At 43.2% G+C, this 17,608-nt stretch overlaps 1 protein-coding gene across 4 annotated transcripts in view; it reads right to left on the minus strand.

Moving 5' to 3' along the window:
• Nucleotides 1-242: 242 nt before the first annotated feature.
• Nucleotides 243-17,608, minus strand: part of HSPBAP1 (HSPB1 associated protein 1) — an 88,552-nt gene continuing 71,186 nt past the window's right edge. For 3 of the 4 annotated variants that reach the window (XM_073305102.1, XM_073305101.1, XM_073305103.1), the window contains exons 6-8: nt 5,602-5,685; nt 1,032-1,142; nt 243-844 (exon numbers count right to left, since the gene is read on the minus strand). In XM_073305102.1, coding sequence (XP_073161203.1) covers nt 290-844; nt 1,032-1,142; nt 5,602-5,685 — 750 coding nt within the window. In that variant the 3' untranslated portion in view covers nt 243-289. The remainder of the gene's footprint in view (nt 845-1,031; nt 1,143-5,601; nt 5,686-17,608) is intronic. The other variant, XM_073305104.1, reaches the window with a different exon arrangement.

Consider the following 17,608-nt stretch of genomic DNA (forward strand, 5'->3'; position numbering starts at 1 on the left):
ATCCAAAAGGGGCTGAGTACGCATTCCCTTTGTTTTATCTCTATTAGTTGTCTCTGCCTAATGTTATTTATTTATTCTTTTTCGGGTATTCATTTTTATTCTGCCATTTAACCATTTGAAATATGGTGCTGGTCTGGGGCCTTACATGCATTCCCAAGCATACCTGTCTGTATCTAAAAAATATGCAAATTTTAAAAAATAGTAAAGTACTCAGTTACTAGTGAGTTAAAAAACCCAGAACAAGCCTGCTAGTTTCTCTTTATTTTAGAAATGAAAAAATACTCTGATATCAAACTCTCTCTCTCTCCAACAAGAGACCAGTCACCAAATTGATGACTTGTGGATTAACCAAACAATCTAACAAGTCATTTGTAGAAATGGCCATTTGTGAAGAGTTTGCATTGCTGTCTGCATCGGTTTGATCTGCAAGTGTTTCGCAGTCATTAATCATTACTGATTGCTTCCCACTGCAGCGTAATTTTCCAAAATGTCCGTCTTCATTTTCGCTGAGAAGGTCTCCAGAGTCACTTTCCACTGCTCCTGCCCCCACTGAGCTTCCTTCTTGAGACTGTGGTAATACTGGAATAAGATGCACCCCGAAAGGTATTTTCTCCAACTTTTTTGCTTGAACCACTGTAAAACCAGCTTCATGGGTCCATGATTTATAGTCCTCTAGTTTGGTGTTGACTTCTATTTTCCTTCTTTTATATGAAGACGCCTCCTTCTCTGTATCATGGGTGCTGGGATCTCTGTCCTCGGATACAGTTACCTTTTGATATTCTAAATATGCAGACATTGCTCCATTTAAGTACTGAAGATTGATTTCATGGGATGTTGCCTCGACCTAAACAAGCAAACAAAAAAAACATAGTGAGCAAGCTGTATGTTTCTATTCAATGCTATGCTTATTCCTAGCTGTATGAAAGGCACATAACAATTTATTACACAGGAAGAAAAGACTCATAGTAAGTTTAAAAGAAATGTCAGTAACTCCAGGCTATCGCCACTAATGGAAACAAGAGGGCGCTTACTTCTGTGGGATTCAGCCAGGCATCCACACGGCTGGGGTTTTCTGCAGATTTTATGGCACACACTAGTGTTCGAGTTACTGCCTCTTCCACCCGGGCTTTGTGATCTGCATCCTATCCCAAGGAAATAAAAGGTAAATGGAGAAAATCTGGCACTTTGCACCCTTTAGAAAGCCTGAGGACCTTGGAAAGGATCAAACCAAGAGCCTTAACTTGAAAATCCTTCTTAACACAAGAAGTCATAGGATTACTCACATGAAGAAGAGGTTGCAAGAGGGATTATTTTGTTAATTAAATCTGGTACCTCATAAATGATACAGCATATGGATCCTGTTGAATTTCTAATGATATGCATTTATATAGCCCCTTTATCTAGATGGACCACAATAGCATTTTACAAAATTATACAGATACATATTTTAAACACTTGAAACACAAAGGATATTACTGTGAGATAGCAAATACCTTGGGGCTACTAAGGCACATTACTAAGTCCTATGAAAAATCAGGAAGCTTGTTGTCATCTGACAGTAAGAGAAGCCCACTAACATGTTGTTGCAGTTTTAGATAGTAACAGAAGGAAAAACAAATGTTTCCTTCACTGAAGGATGCTGATGGGCTTTGGCTACACTAAAAAGATCAGTAATTGATACAGCTTCGCAAATGTGAAACAACACAAAATTGAAGAAAATGTATAAAATGACATAAAACAAAACTCACCCCACAGTGGCAACTCCTGTCTCACGGGGCCAGGGCTGGGGAGGTCTATTCTGGTTTGGCCCAGCCACTCCCTCATCACCTGGGTCAAATCTGAGTGGCACTATGATGTTGCAATGGCCAGAAAGGAGAACTGGGCCCAGTCCTGTGAGACGGGAGCTGCCGCTGTGGGGTGAGTGCAGGGCAGTCTCGCTCTGCAACATCGCAGGCCCTCCCACTCTCCTGGCAGGCAGGATAACACAAAATAACATGACATTCCCAAAAAAGTAAAATGAAAAATTATAAAAAGATTAAGAGTCTTATGGGGCTCTTGTAATTGATTTTTGCGTGGTACAAACCTTCAATTCTCCCTTCACCCCTTGGCCAGCTAGACATGGGCTAATTTGGGATTTTAGAACAGAGAAACATAATTTTGAAAGACAGTCCATTGTCTTCCACTTTCTATTTAACTGAATAGCTTAGCGGCAGTGGAGGGGTAGTTAGAAGGTAAGGAGGTTGAACAGGGCATACAGCGTTGATTAGCACTTGGATATCACAGTGTTAAGTACACTAGAAATGGACAGATAATTTAAGAGTCACTTGGGCTCTTAGAGGGAAAGCAGGAAAAAAAAGGAAGATGTAAAATAAGTACGAGACAGCCAGCCATGGACTGTCAAATGTTGGGTTGGGGGTTTGAAACATTAGGATGTGTCCAGCCTTATAGCTTGCTGGGGAGGGTGTTAAAGGCTGTAATGCATCTTGGGAGTTTCACAGTAGAACCTGGGATTCAAGCAGAAAAATAATCTATCTTCATTTCTGCAAACTAGTTTTAGGACAAAAATTCTGCCATTGGTGGAGTGTGTGGGGCTGTCATAGGGGGTATCTGTTCACATTTATTAACGTGCTTTTATAAAAACCTCCTCCCTGCGAAAATGACAACATCCTGATTTCTACATATAGTAAAGTTGTCATCAAGGGTTAACTGGGTTACTCAGAGTAGCAGCCATGCTCCATTCCTTTCTTCTTGTCTAGTTAGAGGGAATTGACTCCCTCTTCCCCTCTAGGCTCTGTTGTGATGTAGTAAAATAAAGCAGCATGTTCCCAGCCTGCAGTCCTGTGAGTACACTTACTTTTGTTGCACTGAACAATCAATTTGCAAAACTACACATGTAAACGGTTAATATTTTTCAAGGTATTGTGATCTTGGGAGTCATCCTACTATGCTAAATCCTGGGGCTGCATTAATCATGTGACTTAGTTCGTTAGAAAGCAGGGTTTGAATCTGTCACATTATGTTGAAAACAAATTAAACTTCTACTCTTATTCTAAAAAGTCTTGGCAAAATAATTAATGGCATCACTCGGATGATGCTGGCATGACACGCATCTGTCAAAGTGAAAGTGGCTGGTTACAGCTCCAAGTGAGAGAACTGCTTGAATAGGTAAAGGAAGCGTTCTCAGTATTATATTTTAGTGCCAGTGTCATGAATTATTTTCATAGATGGATTGCCCACATCTAAAAACAATGTTGCTGTCATCTGCCGGGTAATAGGCTGTAATCAACTGTCACCTGCGCCACAATGATTACACGCAGTCCTTTCTAAGGTTAAACTACTGTGCAATTTACTTAGTAGCCGAAGTAATTTATTTTGTTTGTGGGGCCTTTTAATTTTTGATATCTTATTAGGAAAATCCAACAGACTCTGTTCAAATTGGACTCCCATTGTGTTCAGTCAGAGCTTTCCCTAGTAAAGGCTGCAGAATTTGGCTCTATTTTATTGTACCAGTGGATAACAAAATGAGAAAACAGTAAGGGAAAGGAAACAAAAATATGTCCAACCACTAGCACTAGCATTCTGTATTTATCCGTATAGGAGAGGGGTGGCCATCCTGCGGCTCCGGAGCCCCATGCGGCTCTTCAGAAGTTAACATGCGGCTCCTTGTCTAGGCACCAACTCCAGGGCTGGAGCTACAGGCGCCAACTTTCCAGTGTGCCGGGGGGGGCTCACTGCTCAACCCCTGGCTCTGCCACAGGCCCTGCCCCCACTCCACCCCTTCCAGTCCCCTCCCCTGAGTCTGCTGTGCCCTCACTCCTCCCCCTTCCCCCCCAGAGACTCCTGGATGCCATGGAACAGCTGATTTGGAGGCGCAGGGAGGGAGGGAGGGGGAGAGAAGCTGAGGGGTGGCTACTGATATATTACTGTGGCTCTTTGGCAATGTACATTGGTAAATTCTGGCTCCTTCTCAGGCTCAGGTTGGCTACCCCTAGTATAGTACAATGGGCCAGACTCTGACCTGCAACTCCTGAGTGGTGCAGTTCAAGAGGAGGAGCCCAGTTAAGGGATTGGGGGAGGAGGGGCTTTAAGTGACCTTTGCATACTCTGAATTCTAGACACTGGCACAAATCAGAATTGCCTCAGGGCCTGCACAAATGTAGGACAGCCTTGAATGGCTGCCTGTAGGCTGCCTTGCTGACCCAGAACAGAGGGAATGCAGTGTTCCTAGCTGCCCCCTGTACGTGACACTGTGTAGGAGACTGGCGTAGGATTGCTACACATTGTTCTTCTAGCTGAATATCCCTTACAATGAGAATTCTTTCCAAGGAGGATCCACCCAGGTTTGAACCCCTCTGTTCTTCCAGAGCAGCATAAAGGTGCCAGAAGATGGCCCAGAAAAGGGGCCAGCCCTGTATAACTCTTTGTTCCTATCATTTCAGCACCTCATAGATTTCTATCCTAGTAAAAAGCCTGTTTCTTTCGCCACTTTAATAGTATTTCATACTAAGATAGTATTCATGATAACGTGATTTGGGTTTGAAAACATTGTGGAGTATTGAGACTGTATCACTGGAATGATCACATATCTATTGGTTAACAAACACAGTAAAAATCAACGCCTAGAGAAAAGGGAAATTAACTAAACCAGAAAATCCAATACAAGCACAATCTCCACTCTCAGGAAGATGTGAATTAAAACATTTCAGGCAGTCGTATTATTTGCCATTAATTTTGTTTGTCATTTAGGCCCTGATCTGGCAAAGCACTTAAGCATATGCTTTACTGAACAGGGAAGGAGTCAAGCTCATGTTTAAGTCCATCCCTATTCAGCAAAGCAATTAAACACATGCTTAAATTTTAACCTGTGACATAAAAATATACTTTTTTTTTTTGTCCCATTCAAGTCACAGGTTAAAATTAAGCATGTGTTTAATTGCTTTGCTGAATAGGGTGAATCTAAGGACATGCTTGAGTTCAAGTGCTTTGCTGAATCAGGGCCTTAAATTCTGAGCCTTCAAATCCTTATTCATGTAAAGTCTGACTGATCATGTTGTTTAGGGGTAGAGCCTGCCTCCTCCCTTGCCAAGCCATGAATGAAGCTGCTAGGCAGGGGGCAAGATTAAAGGGAGCCTCTATAAGGCTCCTTGTAGTCCAGTGTAGAGGATTTAGAGGAAGAGCTAGGCCAGTGGATGCATGATTAAAGCTCTTTCCTCAAGAGCAGGCATGTAATAAATCTGTGACCTGGTCAAATTCCCCTCTGTAGTATTAGTTAGAGAAGTTATTCTGCTTCCCGATTTTCCTTACTAAAAACATCCAGGCAAACACAAACAGTTGTGCAATGTATTGGCCCAGCATGGCTGCATTCTAGTGATGGGTGATAAATGATCCTTCTATAAACACAAGTCTGTAAAGTGTGTTGGGATCCCTCTGGATAAAAGGTGCTAAAAAAATGTTAGATTATTATTATAAACCACTCTAATGTGGCTCATCATGTCATCAGATGTGGGGCAGAATTATTTATTTTTAACCAGTGAGCTTACACTATATGGCATATGCTTTGTAGCTTAAGAACCCCACAGCAATGACTTAAAAGGAACGTACCAGTTCAATCCAAGAGTTTATACTGACTGTGATGGGGTCAATGCTTTCTACATAGTGCCACCAGTGTCTGGGAACAAACAGGACCTGAAATGAAGGGACACAGTCATTAGGATAGCAGCAGAAATCTTCCTTTTTCAAATACTGTAGCAAATGGTCCACTAAACCTCTAGTGTAACAGTAATATTTCCCTTATCTAAAAGGAAGTTGGAAGAGTATTTCCAGTTTGAAACAGTAAGGCAAAAATGATGGTAAAGTCTCATTAGCAAAGCACCATACTGTACCCAGAATCATTCAAAGAAAGCAAATGTTGTTTGTATATAGCTTTCATCCAAAGAGTTCAAACGCAAATACATTTCACCTGTGAGGTAACAGCATGCCTTTTATGTAGATGGGCACACAGAGATTAAATGATTTGCCCATGGTCACATAAGAGGTTAGCCATGTCTACAATGCAGGGGGTCTGACTTTCATTTCTCCCTCAAGCTCAGCATATTCCACTGTCTCACAATATCAGTAGCTACTGTGTATGACCGCGGACACAATCCTGTACTACCTCTTATCCAAAATCCTCTTATCTGACACAGGGTTGTAACCCCATAACTGTTTCAGTTGAGTGAGGTCCAGATGCATAAAAAGCTGCCAGCTAGCTTAGCAGGGCTTTAGAGACCCTTGTTGACCAGACCCTGCGGAGCAAGGACTCTTTGTAGACTCTCCAGTTTAGTAGGCTTTCCAGTTTCTTTATAAAGACTGCCAAGCTGGCTTCCCCAGGAAGTCAGTGTTCTGAAGTTCTTCTAGGTGATTAATAACGTGCAGCTCTAATTCTAGTGAATAACTATCCTTTATTACACTTGTCAAATTTAGTAGACTATTTAAAAAATAAGGTGCCCTAAAAAATCATGACTATCTAGTTTAGATCAGAGCTATATTACTATATTAGTGTGATATTTTTGAAATAAAATTCATTTTAAACCTTGGTTTTTATGGTACGAAGACATTAACATTGTTTTGATGATATAGTACTAGCTTTATAGATTACAGAACACTAGATTAACATAGGGTTATCAAGAACAGCATAAAAGACTGTTTTTTAATGGGTAAGAAAATGGTTGGACTATAGAGACAGTAAAAAGATACACTTCAGTAAGGGGAAGAGCAGCAATGATTTTTATCTGAACTGTGGACAGTTTTTTTTTCTTGCTAGACACAAATTACTTATAAGAATGTCCTATCATCAAGATAACCACCTTTTCAGATAATACAGTACTGGGTTGACTAGAAAACTATATGGAAAAAAAGACCAATGAGGCCCCCATTCTACAAACACTTACATACACATTTAACTTAAATGAGACAACTTGTGTACATAAAGTCAATTAAGCACCTGCATAAATGGATGTAGTATCAGGGCTTGTGAGCCTGGGTTAATTTTGGATGATGAGCTGAAATATGGCTCACAAGTTTCCATTTAAAACAAGCAAAAGGCTGTACATGTTTGAGCGTCAAGAATATTCAGAAAGTAACCTTAATCTCATGCAGCTTACAGACCAGAGTAAGTGGATGTTCTGAGCAAGAACAAACCGAATCATGCAGCTGTGAGCACAATGCATATGTGCCATTAAACAAACCAAATGTTAAAATGTAGATGTGGTGCAGAAGTCCAAAGACGTTACAGATTCCTCCACTTGCTAAAGATTGATCACAATGGTGTTAATTCAGACAAGTTCTATGGCCTATGTTATACAGGTCAGGCTAGATGATAATGGTACACTCTGGTCTCAGAATCTATGAATATAGTACCCAGTTTTAGAGTTTGAACTTGATCTACCAAAGTCAATAGCAAAACTCTAAGCACCGATACTCATTTACACTAAGGCCACTTCACACCATCACTCAGGAGTGTAATGTATGCTTCCTTTACACTGCCAGAGCAGTGTGAATGGCATCAGAATAAATATGAAGCAGGCCCTAAGGTCCAGGGTGAAATCCTGGCACCACTGACATCTACAGTAAAACTCCTATTGACCAGCATTTCATTTTGAAAGTTCTGATATATTAGCTGGTGACAGGAAGGGGGAGTAGAAAGAAGAGGGAAGGATATAATATTCTTAGATTTCTGTATGGCATTTGACTTGGGATCGCACTTGGGATTTGATTAAAATAACTAGACCAATATAAAATTAACATGGCACACATGAAATGGATTTAAGCTGGCTAACGGATAGGTCTCAAATGTAATTGTAAACGGAGAATCATCAATGAAGCAGGTGTTTCTAGTAGGGTCCCAAAGGAATCAGTTCTTGGCATATGCTATTTAATGTTTTTATTAATGATTTTATGTTTTCTTCCTCATCATCAATGATAAAGTTGCAGATGACACAAAAATTGGGGGAGTGGTAAATAATGAAGGGGAGAGGCCACAAATACAGAGCTGTCTGGATCGCTTGGAACGCTGACAGCAAGCAAACAATGGTGTGTTCTAATATGGCTAAATGTATACAGCCAGACAAAGAACACTGGCCATACTTACAGGATGGGGGACTCTATCCTGGGAAGCAGTGACTGAAAAAGATTTGGGAGTCATGGTGGATAATCAGCCTAACATGAGGTCCCAGTGTGCTGCTGTGCCCAAAAGGGCTAACACTATCATTGGATGTTTTGAATAGGAATCTAGAGTAGGAGTAGAGAGGTTATTTTACCTCTGTATTTGGCACCGACATGATGGCTGCTAGGATACTGTGTCCAGTTCTGGTGTCCGCCATTCAAGAAGGATGTTGATAAATTGGAGAGGGTTCAGCAGAAAGTCACGAGAATGATTAAAGGATTAGAAAACATGCCTTATTGTGACAGGCTCAAGGAGCTCAATCTATTTAGCCTAACAAAGAGAAGGTTAAGGGATGACTTGATTACAGTCCGTACATACATATGTGTGGAACAAATAATAATTGGATCTCAACTGAGTCATAACACAATCCAATGCTGGAAGTTGAAGCCAGGCAACTTCAGACTAAAAATAAGGCATACATTTTTAATGGTGAATAATTCATCATTGGAACAATTTACCGAGGGTTGTGGTGATTCTCCATCACGGGCAGTTTTAAAATCAAGATTGGATGTTTTTCCAAAAGATCTACTCTAGGAATTATTTTGGGGAAGTACTATGGCCAGTGTTATCCAGGTGGTCAGACTAGATGAGGGGCGGGCAAACTTCTTGGCTTGAGGACTGCATTGGGTTTCTGAAATTGTATGGCGGGCCGGTGTGCGCCTCCCCAAACAGCCAGGCATGGTTTGGCCCCCGCCCCCTATCCGACATCCCCCTGCTTCTCACCCCCTAATGGCCCCCTGGCAACACCTGTCCCATCCACTCCGCACTGCCTTCTGTCCCCTGACCGCCCCCAGACCTCCTGCCCCATTCAACCTCCCCTCTCTTTCCTGACTGCCCCCCAACCACCCCTTCTTCCTGACTGCCCCCGGACACCCTGCCCCTGACTGCTCCCGCCACCCCATCCAACCCCTCCTCTCATTCCTGACTGCCCCTCTGTTCCCTGCCCTCTGACCAACCCAACCCCTATCCACATCCCCAGCCCCTGACCTCCCCCCGCATTCCCCTGCCCTCTATCCAGCCCCCGCTACTCCCTGCCCCCTTACCATGCTGCCTGGAGCACCGGTGGCTGGCGGTGTGGCTGTACCAGGACAGGCAGCCGCACGGTGCGGCACAGAGCACCGGGTCAGGCCGGGCTCTGACGCTGCGCTGCCCCAGGAGCTTGCAGCCCCGCCGCCCAGAGCATTGCGCTGACGATGCAGTGAGCTGAGGCTGCGGGGGAGGGGGGGAACAGCAAGGGAAGGGCCTCCCGGTCCAGGAGCTCAGGGGCTGGGCAGGACAGTCCTGCGGGCCGCATGTGCCCTGCGGGCTGTAGTTTACCCTCCTCTGGGCTAGATGATCACAATGGTCCCTTCAGGCCATTGTGATGTATGGGAAATATTGCTTACAGTTCTAGTGCAACAGGCTTCCAGGAAAATGGAAGAGGAGGAAACTGGTTGAATGGAATATGATGTGGAGGAAGAGGATGGGAAAGAATATCTATAGCACTTCTCACATAGATCTCTAAGTGCTTTACAAAGGAGGTCAGTATCATTATCCCCATTTTACAGATGAGGAAACTGAGGCACAGGGAGAAGTGACTTGTTCAACATCATGTAACAAATCAGTGGCAGAGCTAGGACTAGAACCCGGGTCTCCTGAGTACCAGGGAAAGGGTGATGACAAGGAAGCAAAAGCAAGATAACAAATTGGTAAGAGCAGAAATACTTAAATACAAGGTGCTGCTTGGAGAAATGACTTGGATGTCAGGAACGGAAGATTCTGAAGGCAGTCTGGCCTTTCGGTGTGGCTGGTCTCTGGTTGCAGGCGCAGAAGAGGGGATTTCACTTGCCATGACATCAAATGTAATAATTGTAAAAGATGTATATATCTGGAGCCAGTACTGTTTCCTTACAGAATTTATGGAGCAGCTACAAAGCTTTGACTCCAAGAGGATAACTCGGAAACATAAATAAGAAGCAGGAAGAACAGCTGCGTTTAGTAAGCATATGATCATTAACATCAGAATTTATGCTAGCAAGAAATGTGAAGTTATTAAAGGTGAATAGGCAAATCTTTAGAGAAGTTGCAAGACACAGCAAAAAAATTATCACAGACAGCTGTGTGCAAAAAATAACCTGTATGGGGCTGTCCATAAATTATGTAACCCATTTTTTGGTGATTTTCAAGACCCATCCATCCCTTGTAACATTTTAACACTGAAACAAAACACATAAAATTAAGGACCCATCCATCCCTTAATGCAGGGGTGCCCAACCTACAGCCCGCGGGCCACACATGGTCACCAGACCACTTCATAAGGCCTGTGGCCTGCTTCAACACAATAGACTAACAGCTGATTCATTAGCATTTTGTCATCATGTTTACACACTTGTGTAAACTAAAATGATGTAAATAGCCTGTTTCTAGCTAAACACATATGAAACAAGAAGGATTTAAAATATAAATCAGTACAGGTGACTTTAAATCTCATTAAAATATGTTGACTCTGTTTGGCCCATGCAAGGTTGTGCTTAGGTTTAGATTGCCCTCCTGTGTCATAAAGTTGGGCACCATCTGCCCTAATGCGTTACATAAATTGTGAACAGCCCCTAAGGGAACAAAACCGGCTGAACATGGGGAATATTTCAGATCAGAGAGAGAAATGGAGAGGTAAGGATCTTCATATGCCTAGTTTTACAGAAAGGAAAGCAAAAACTTCATCAGATCTCCAAATGAAACAAAACAGAGTTCCATATGTTTGTGCTCCTTCAAAGTGGAGCATACATATTTAACAACATCTGAAAATCAATAGGAAACATGCTGGTAAACCACAGTGAAATTGAAGGAATGAGGTAAATGTTTAGCGTAAAAAACTATGGATGTTGGTGAAAGGTTAAGTCAAAAAGCAAAGCACAGACAGAATAATTTCAAGCTGAGAAAGAATTCTCTGTTGGCATGCTTTTCACTCACAGCGCTTGGTTGCAGGGGTTGGAAAAGAAAGATACAAAACTAAATAAACAATCAGATAGAAGCAACTCAGATAATTTTAATATTTTGGCTAGTGGATGGCAGATATAGCTCATCGCAGATAAAAGCAAACTAAGGCATTTGTACAAATCTCCTGAAAAAGATAAAATGAAAGGGCAAAACGTAAGAGCACAGATACAGAGATAACATCTATAGAGTAAATGGAATGATGCAGAGGATTTGTATATCCAGAGCCACATAACAGGTTGGAACGTCTACTGAAACTTCCAATGCATATGTAAGGTGCTCATATTCTCGCTTTTTAAAGAAAAAGTTGAGCTTCCTGAGGAGTGAAGTAACGTAATCAATGCTTGTCACAAAGAGATATTGGGTAATTGCTTTAGAAAGTGATGCATAGAAGAACTTGGGTGGGGAAGGTGGCAAAAAATGTCTTCAACGGATATTTAAAATTCCAAGGCCAGCTCAGCTTGTTACAAGGGTCTTCCCTCTGAGCGCACCCACTAGTGCTGCAACTGTGGCAGATGCTGACAGAGCTATCCCATTCTTGCATCCTTCAACAGAGCCTCTTTAAGAGTACATCTACACTGTAATAAAAAGACCAACGGCACAACCATGGCTGGCCCAGGACAGTTGACTTGGGTTTGTGGAGCTCAGACTGCAAAGCTAAAAATGGCTTGGACTGGAGCCCGGGCTCTGAAACCTTGTGGGGGGAGCGTGATTCTCAGATGTCTACAATGCTATTTTTAGCCCTACAAGCCCAAGTTAATTTGACCTGGGTTCTGAGACTTGGTGTCCTGGTTTTTTATTGCAATGTGTAAATGTACCCTGGTAGGGTGGTGCACCACAAAGTTCTCCCCTCCCCCCCTTCACAACAGCTTGGCTTGTCTCCACTTCTCTCACACTGCAGGAGAACTGGGTTGCTATCACATCTGCAGCAGTAGGCAACAGCTACTAGGTAGGGGAGCCATCTTGAGCAGCCTCAGTAAAATACTGGGGAGGTGATAGCATGGTGGGTCAAGAGGTACTAGGCCAGGGGATGGAAGGATTGATGGAATGGGAGGGAAGAGTATGTAGTTCGTGGATTTCCTTTTTGGTGGGTACAGGGAGGAGTGTAGCTGATGGATCTTTTTTCATGGGGAAGGTGGTGGGTGATTCAGCCAGGGATTTTTCACATATTTTGCTGATCGAGGTGAAATTTTTTTTTGAGGCAACCTATTCCGGCAGCTCATCATCGATAATGACAAATCCACTACCAGTTTCTCCACCTCGTCCAACTTTTCTGTACCAGATAGGCTTGTTCTGTTGTTTAACTGAACCAAGCAGATGCTCCACGTTGTCAGCAAGAGCCCACTCCATAGGGCACTGTGAGAGGCTGATCTGCAGCCACATACACCGCTCTCCCAAAAGAGTGGTTTTATCCATGTTAATGAAACCCCACCTCTGACGCTTTTGGATTCTTCTTTAGTTAAAATCATTCAAACTCTCCCTTACAGCAAAATCCCTTAAAATATTTTAACATACCCTCTGAGCTTGGACATTTTACTGACTTTTAACAAGAGCTTGAATATATTATGTTTCCTGTATTCCTGACCTGCTCTTTATTTTCAAAGGTATTTATGTAGAGACAGGATCTTTGTTTATCAAGAATTTATCTGCTTTTACTTCTTATTACTTGGGGCCAATTCCTGAAGTGCTAAATCGGTTTAAAAAGCTGGTTACTCAGGTAAAACCTCACTGAAATCCATGCGAGTTTTGCCTGCATAAGGGCTGGGTAAGAACAAAGTAAGGAGTTCATGACCTGGCCCCACCTGAAGTCACGGTGTTGTTTGGGATATTATTTTGTTGTTTGTTTTGTAGTAGTGCCCAGGAACCCCAGTCATGGACTGTAGTAGGTGACTTCTGGTACTCTTCTGGCTCTGTCAATCTGTTTCTTCACTTCAGCAGGTGGGTATTGTAGTTGTAAGAATGCTTGATAGAGATCTTGTAGGTGCTTGTCTCTGTCTGAGGGGTTGGAGCAAATGCGGTTGTATCGCAGAGCTTGGCTGTAGACGATGGATCGTGTGGTGTGGTCTGGGTGAAAGCTGGAGGCATGTAGGTAGGAATAGCGGTCAGTAGGTTTCCAGTACCCAGAAGTCACCTACTACAGGACAGGCCCAACAAAGAAAATAACAGAACGCCACTAGCCATCACCTTCAGCCCCCAACTAAAACCTCTCCAACGCATCATCAAGGATCTACAACCTATCCTGAAGGATGACCCATCACTCTCACAAATCTTGGGAGACAGGCCAGTCCTTGCTCACAGACAGCCCCCCCAGCCTAAAGCTAATACTCACCGGCAACCATACACCACACAACAGAACCACTAACCCAGGAACCTATCCTTGCAATAAAGTCCGTTGCCAATTGTGTCCACATATCTATTCAGGGGACACCATCATAGGGCCTAATCACATTAGCCACACTATCAGAGGCTCGTTCACCTGCACATCTACCAACGTGATATATGCCATCATGTGCCAGCAATGCCCCTCTGCCATGTACGTTGGTCAAACTGGATAGTCTCTACGTAAAAGAATAAATGGACCCAAATCAGATGTCAAGAATTATAACATTCATAAACCAATCGGAGAACACTTCAATCTCTCTGGTCACTCCATTACAGACCTAAAAATTGCAATATTACAACAAAAAGACTTCAAAAACAGACTCCAACGAGAGACTGCTGAATTGGAATTAATTTGCAAACTTAGGCTTGAATAGAGACTGGGAGTGGATGGGTCATTACAAAAAGTAAAACTATTTCCCCATGTTTATTCAACACCCCCCCGTTCCTCAGACGTTCTTATTAACTGCTGGAAATGGCCCACCTTGATTATCACTACAAAAGGTTTTCTCCCCCCCACCCGCCGCCCTCGCTCTCCTGCTGGTAATAGCTCATCTTAAGTGATCACTCTCCTTACAGTGTGTATGATAACACCCATTTTTTCATGTTGTGTGTGTATATAAATCTCCTCACTGTATTTTCCACTGAATGCATCCGATGAAGTTAGCTGTAGCTCACGAAAGCTTATGCTCAAATAAATTGGTTAGTCTCTAAGGTGACACAAGTACCCCTTTTATTTTTAAAACCAGCCTCTCAATTTGCCCCTGAAATTTTTCAAATTTGCATGCAATTGTCTGAGCTTGCAATTTTGTGAATTCAGTCACTTGCAGGTTCAAACACTGGCTTTGAGACCTCCAGCTACCTGGATGGTCCTCCAAACAGTTAGATGTCTCAGTGTTATCATGTGCATCCAATATATATTGTGGATACAAAATTGGAGGTTGAATTGGGGCTTTATTAGGAATTTAGCCCACAGCCACAAGTCATGTTTAAACTAAAGTCTTTTTTAAAACTAATGCAGTCTTTATACAGCTAGTTAAATTGGGAATAGAATCCTATTCTTCCAGTGATAAGGGTTTGAAGAGCACAAAATGTTATAATCAAAGCACATTGTACGAATATATAAGGGCCCAATGTACTTGTCAAGGTTCCTCCCCCACTCTGAACTCTAGGGTACAGATGTGGGGACCTGCATGAAAAACCGCCTAAGCTTATCTTTACCAGCTTAGGTCAAAACTTCCCCAAGGTACAAAATATTACCCCCGTTATCCTTGGAATGGCCGCTACCACCACCAAACTAATACTGGTTACTGGGGAAGAGCTGTTTGGACGCGTCCTTCCCCCCAAAATACTTCCCAAAACCTTGCACCCTACTTCCTGGACAAGGTTTGGTAAAAAGCCTCACCAATTCGCCTAGGTGACTACAGACCCAGACCCTTGGATCTTAAGAACAATGAACAATCCTCCCAACACTTGCACTCCCCCTTTCCTGGGAAATGTTGGATAAAAAGCCTCACCAATTTGCATAGGTGACCACAGACCCAAACCCTTGGATCTGAGAACAATGAAAAAGCATTCAGTGTTTTACAAGAAGACTTTTAATAAAAAATAGAAGTAAATAGAAATAAAGAAATCCCCCCTGTAAAATCAGGATGGTAGATATCTTACAGGGTAATTAGATTCAAAAACATAGAGAACCCCTCTAGGCAAAACCTTAAGTTACAAAAAAGATACACAGACAGAAATAGTTATTCTATTCAGCACAATTCTTTTCTCAGCCATTTAAAGAAATCATAATCTAACACATACCTAGCTAGATTACTTACTAAAAGTTCTAAGGCTCCATTCCTGTTCTGTCCCTGGCCAAGACGACTACAGACAGACACACAAACCCTTTGTTTCTCTCCCTCCTCCCAACTTTTGAAAGTATCTTGTCTCCTCATTGGTCATTTTGGTCAGGTGCCAGCGAGGTTACCTTTAGCTTCTTAACCCTTTACAGGTGAGAGGAGCTTTCCCCTGGCCAGGAGGGATTTCAAAGGGGTTTACCCTTCCCTTTATATTTATGACAGTACTAATGAGGGGATATTGCGTTAAACTTTGCAAATGAGCATAGAAAATTGCTTATAGCAAACTGATGAAATTAAACATATTGGCCAGAAGGTGGCATTAGAAACATTAATTTTATTTGATATTCAAAGCTGCACTCAGCCTACATGCAGTTGCTTTCCTGAATACCCAAGAACACCTTTGTCTTTATTTTTCAATCCTGTTTTGTTACAGTATCTAATCCAAAACATTTTGTTCACTCCCCAAGAAGGAGTGGAGATTACTATAAATTACCACAAAATAAATCTGATTGCAAATCCTAAAGTAATTGTATTAATTCCCATCTGAAAGACAGAGACTGAGTGGATATCAAAGTCTTTATTATTTAGGAATCTTCTCCATCATTAATAATGGCATCCTTTTAGGTTATTCCTTCCTTCTCTCTCAAACAATAAAGGTCCCAAGCCAGTAACACCATCCTTGTGGCTGAGAAGTATTGGATGAGACTGCTCTAAGAGTCTGCTGTGGAATGGATGGAGACACTTCCTCACTACCCCAAGTCACTATCTGTTCTCTGTGTGTGTGCGTGCGTGAGCATATCTCTTCATGGCATGGCGTACTACTGAGCTGACCTAAGACCTTCATTCTTAACAAAGATTAATTTGTAATTAGTTTAAGCCTAATTAAAATCATATTATAGAGTCATCATCAAACTGAATCATTCAGACAGAGGTTATAAATTGCAATAGCAGTGCCTGGCACTGTAGATAATGCTATGCTAAATAAACACAGTTTTACTGATATTAAGCAAAAATTAATAATTTAGTATCAAGACCCCTCACCCCCACTATTGCCGTAAGGAGGGCAAATGGCAAAACCATTCATTTAGTTTTTGGCACTGTTAACAGTTAACATAGTGTAAACCATTAATAGGCTCTGCACACAAAATTACTTTGAAAAGTTTAAGCTTTCTATTTTCAGGAGCACTTTACAAGAATGTGCATTGCTAAATATAAGAAAATGGGTAACTAATGCAGTAAATGGCTGGAAGTTGAAGCTAGACAAATTCAGACGGGAAATAAGGCATACATTTTTTAACGGTGACAGTAATTAACCATTGGAACAATTTACCAAGGTTCGTGGTGGATTCTCGAGAAGGAACGCTGGCGGCTCCGGTCAGCACTGCCGACCGGGCCATTAAAAGTCTGGTCGGTGGTGCTGTGGAGCTAAGGCAGGCTAGCCCCTACCTCTCCTGGCTCCACGCTGCGCCCCGGAAGCATCCAGCTGGTCCGGCTCCTAGGTGGGGTGGAGGGGAGGGCATGGGGCTCCGCAAGCTGCTTCCACCCTGAGCACCAATGGGAGCTGCGGCGGTGGTGCCTGTGGGCAAGAGCAGTGTGTAGAGCCACCTGCTGCGCCTCTGCCTAGGAGGCAGACCTGCTGGCAGCTTCCGGGGCGCAGCGCGGAGTCAGGGCAGGCAGGAAGCCTGCCTTAACCCCGCTGGGCTACTGACCGGGAGCCACCAGAGGTAAACCCAACCCCCAGCCCTGAGCCCCCCACTACCTGGAGCCCCCTCCTGCACCCCAAACCCCTCATCTCCACCCCAACCCCCATCCCCAGCCCAGAGCCCCCTCCCACACACTGAACCCCTCTGCCCCACCTCCAGCCTGGAGCCCCCTGCTGCATCCCAACCCCCTGCCCCTGCCCGGAGCCCCCTCCCGCACCCTGAAACACTCATTTCTGGCCCCACCCCGGAGCCTGCATCCCCAGTTAGAGCCCTCACCCCCTTGCGCACCCCAACTCCCTGCCCCAGCCCAATGAAAGTGTGTGAGGGGGGGAGAGTGAACCACCGAGGGAGGGGGAATGTAGTGAGCGGCAGACAGGGTCTAGGGGAAGGGGCGGGATTGGGTGTGGCCTCAGGGAAGGGAAGGGGCTAGGGTGTTCAGTTTTGTGCGATTAGAAAGTTGGCAACCCTATGTGTGATGCTGTGCAACTCACTTATAGCTTGAT

The sequence above is a fragment of the Lepidochelys kempii genome, chromosome 11 (genome assembly GCF_965140265.1).
Source record: "Lepidochelys kempii isolate rLepKem1 chromosome 11, rLepKem1.hap2, whole genome shotgun sequence".
NCBI classification, from domain to species: domain Eukaryota; kingdom Metazoa; phylum Chordata; order Testudines; family Cheloniidae; genus Lepidochelys; species Lepidochelys kempii.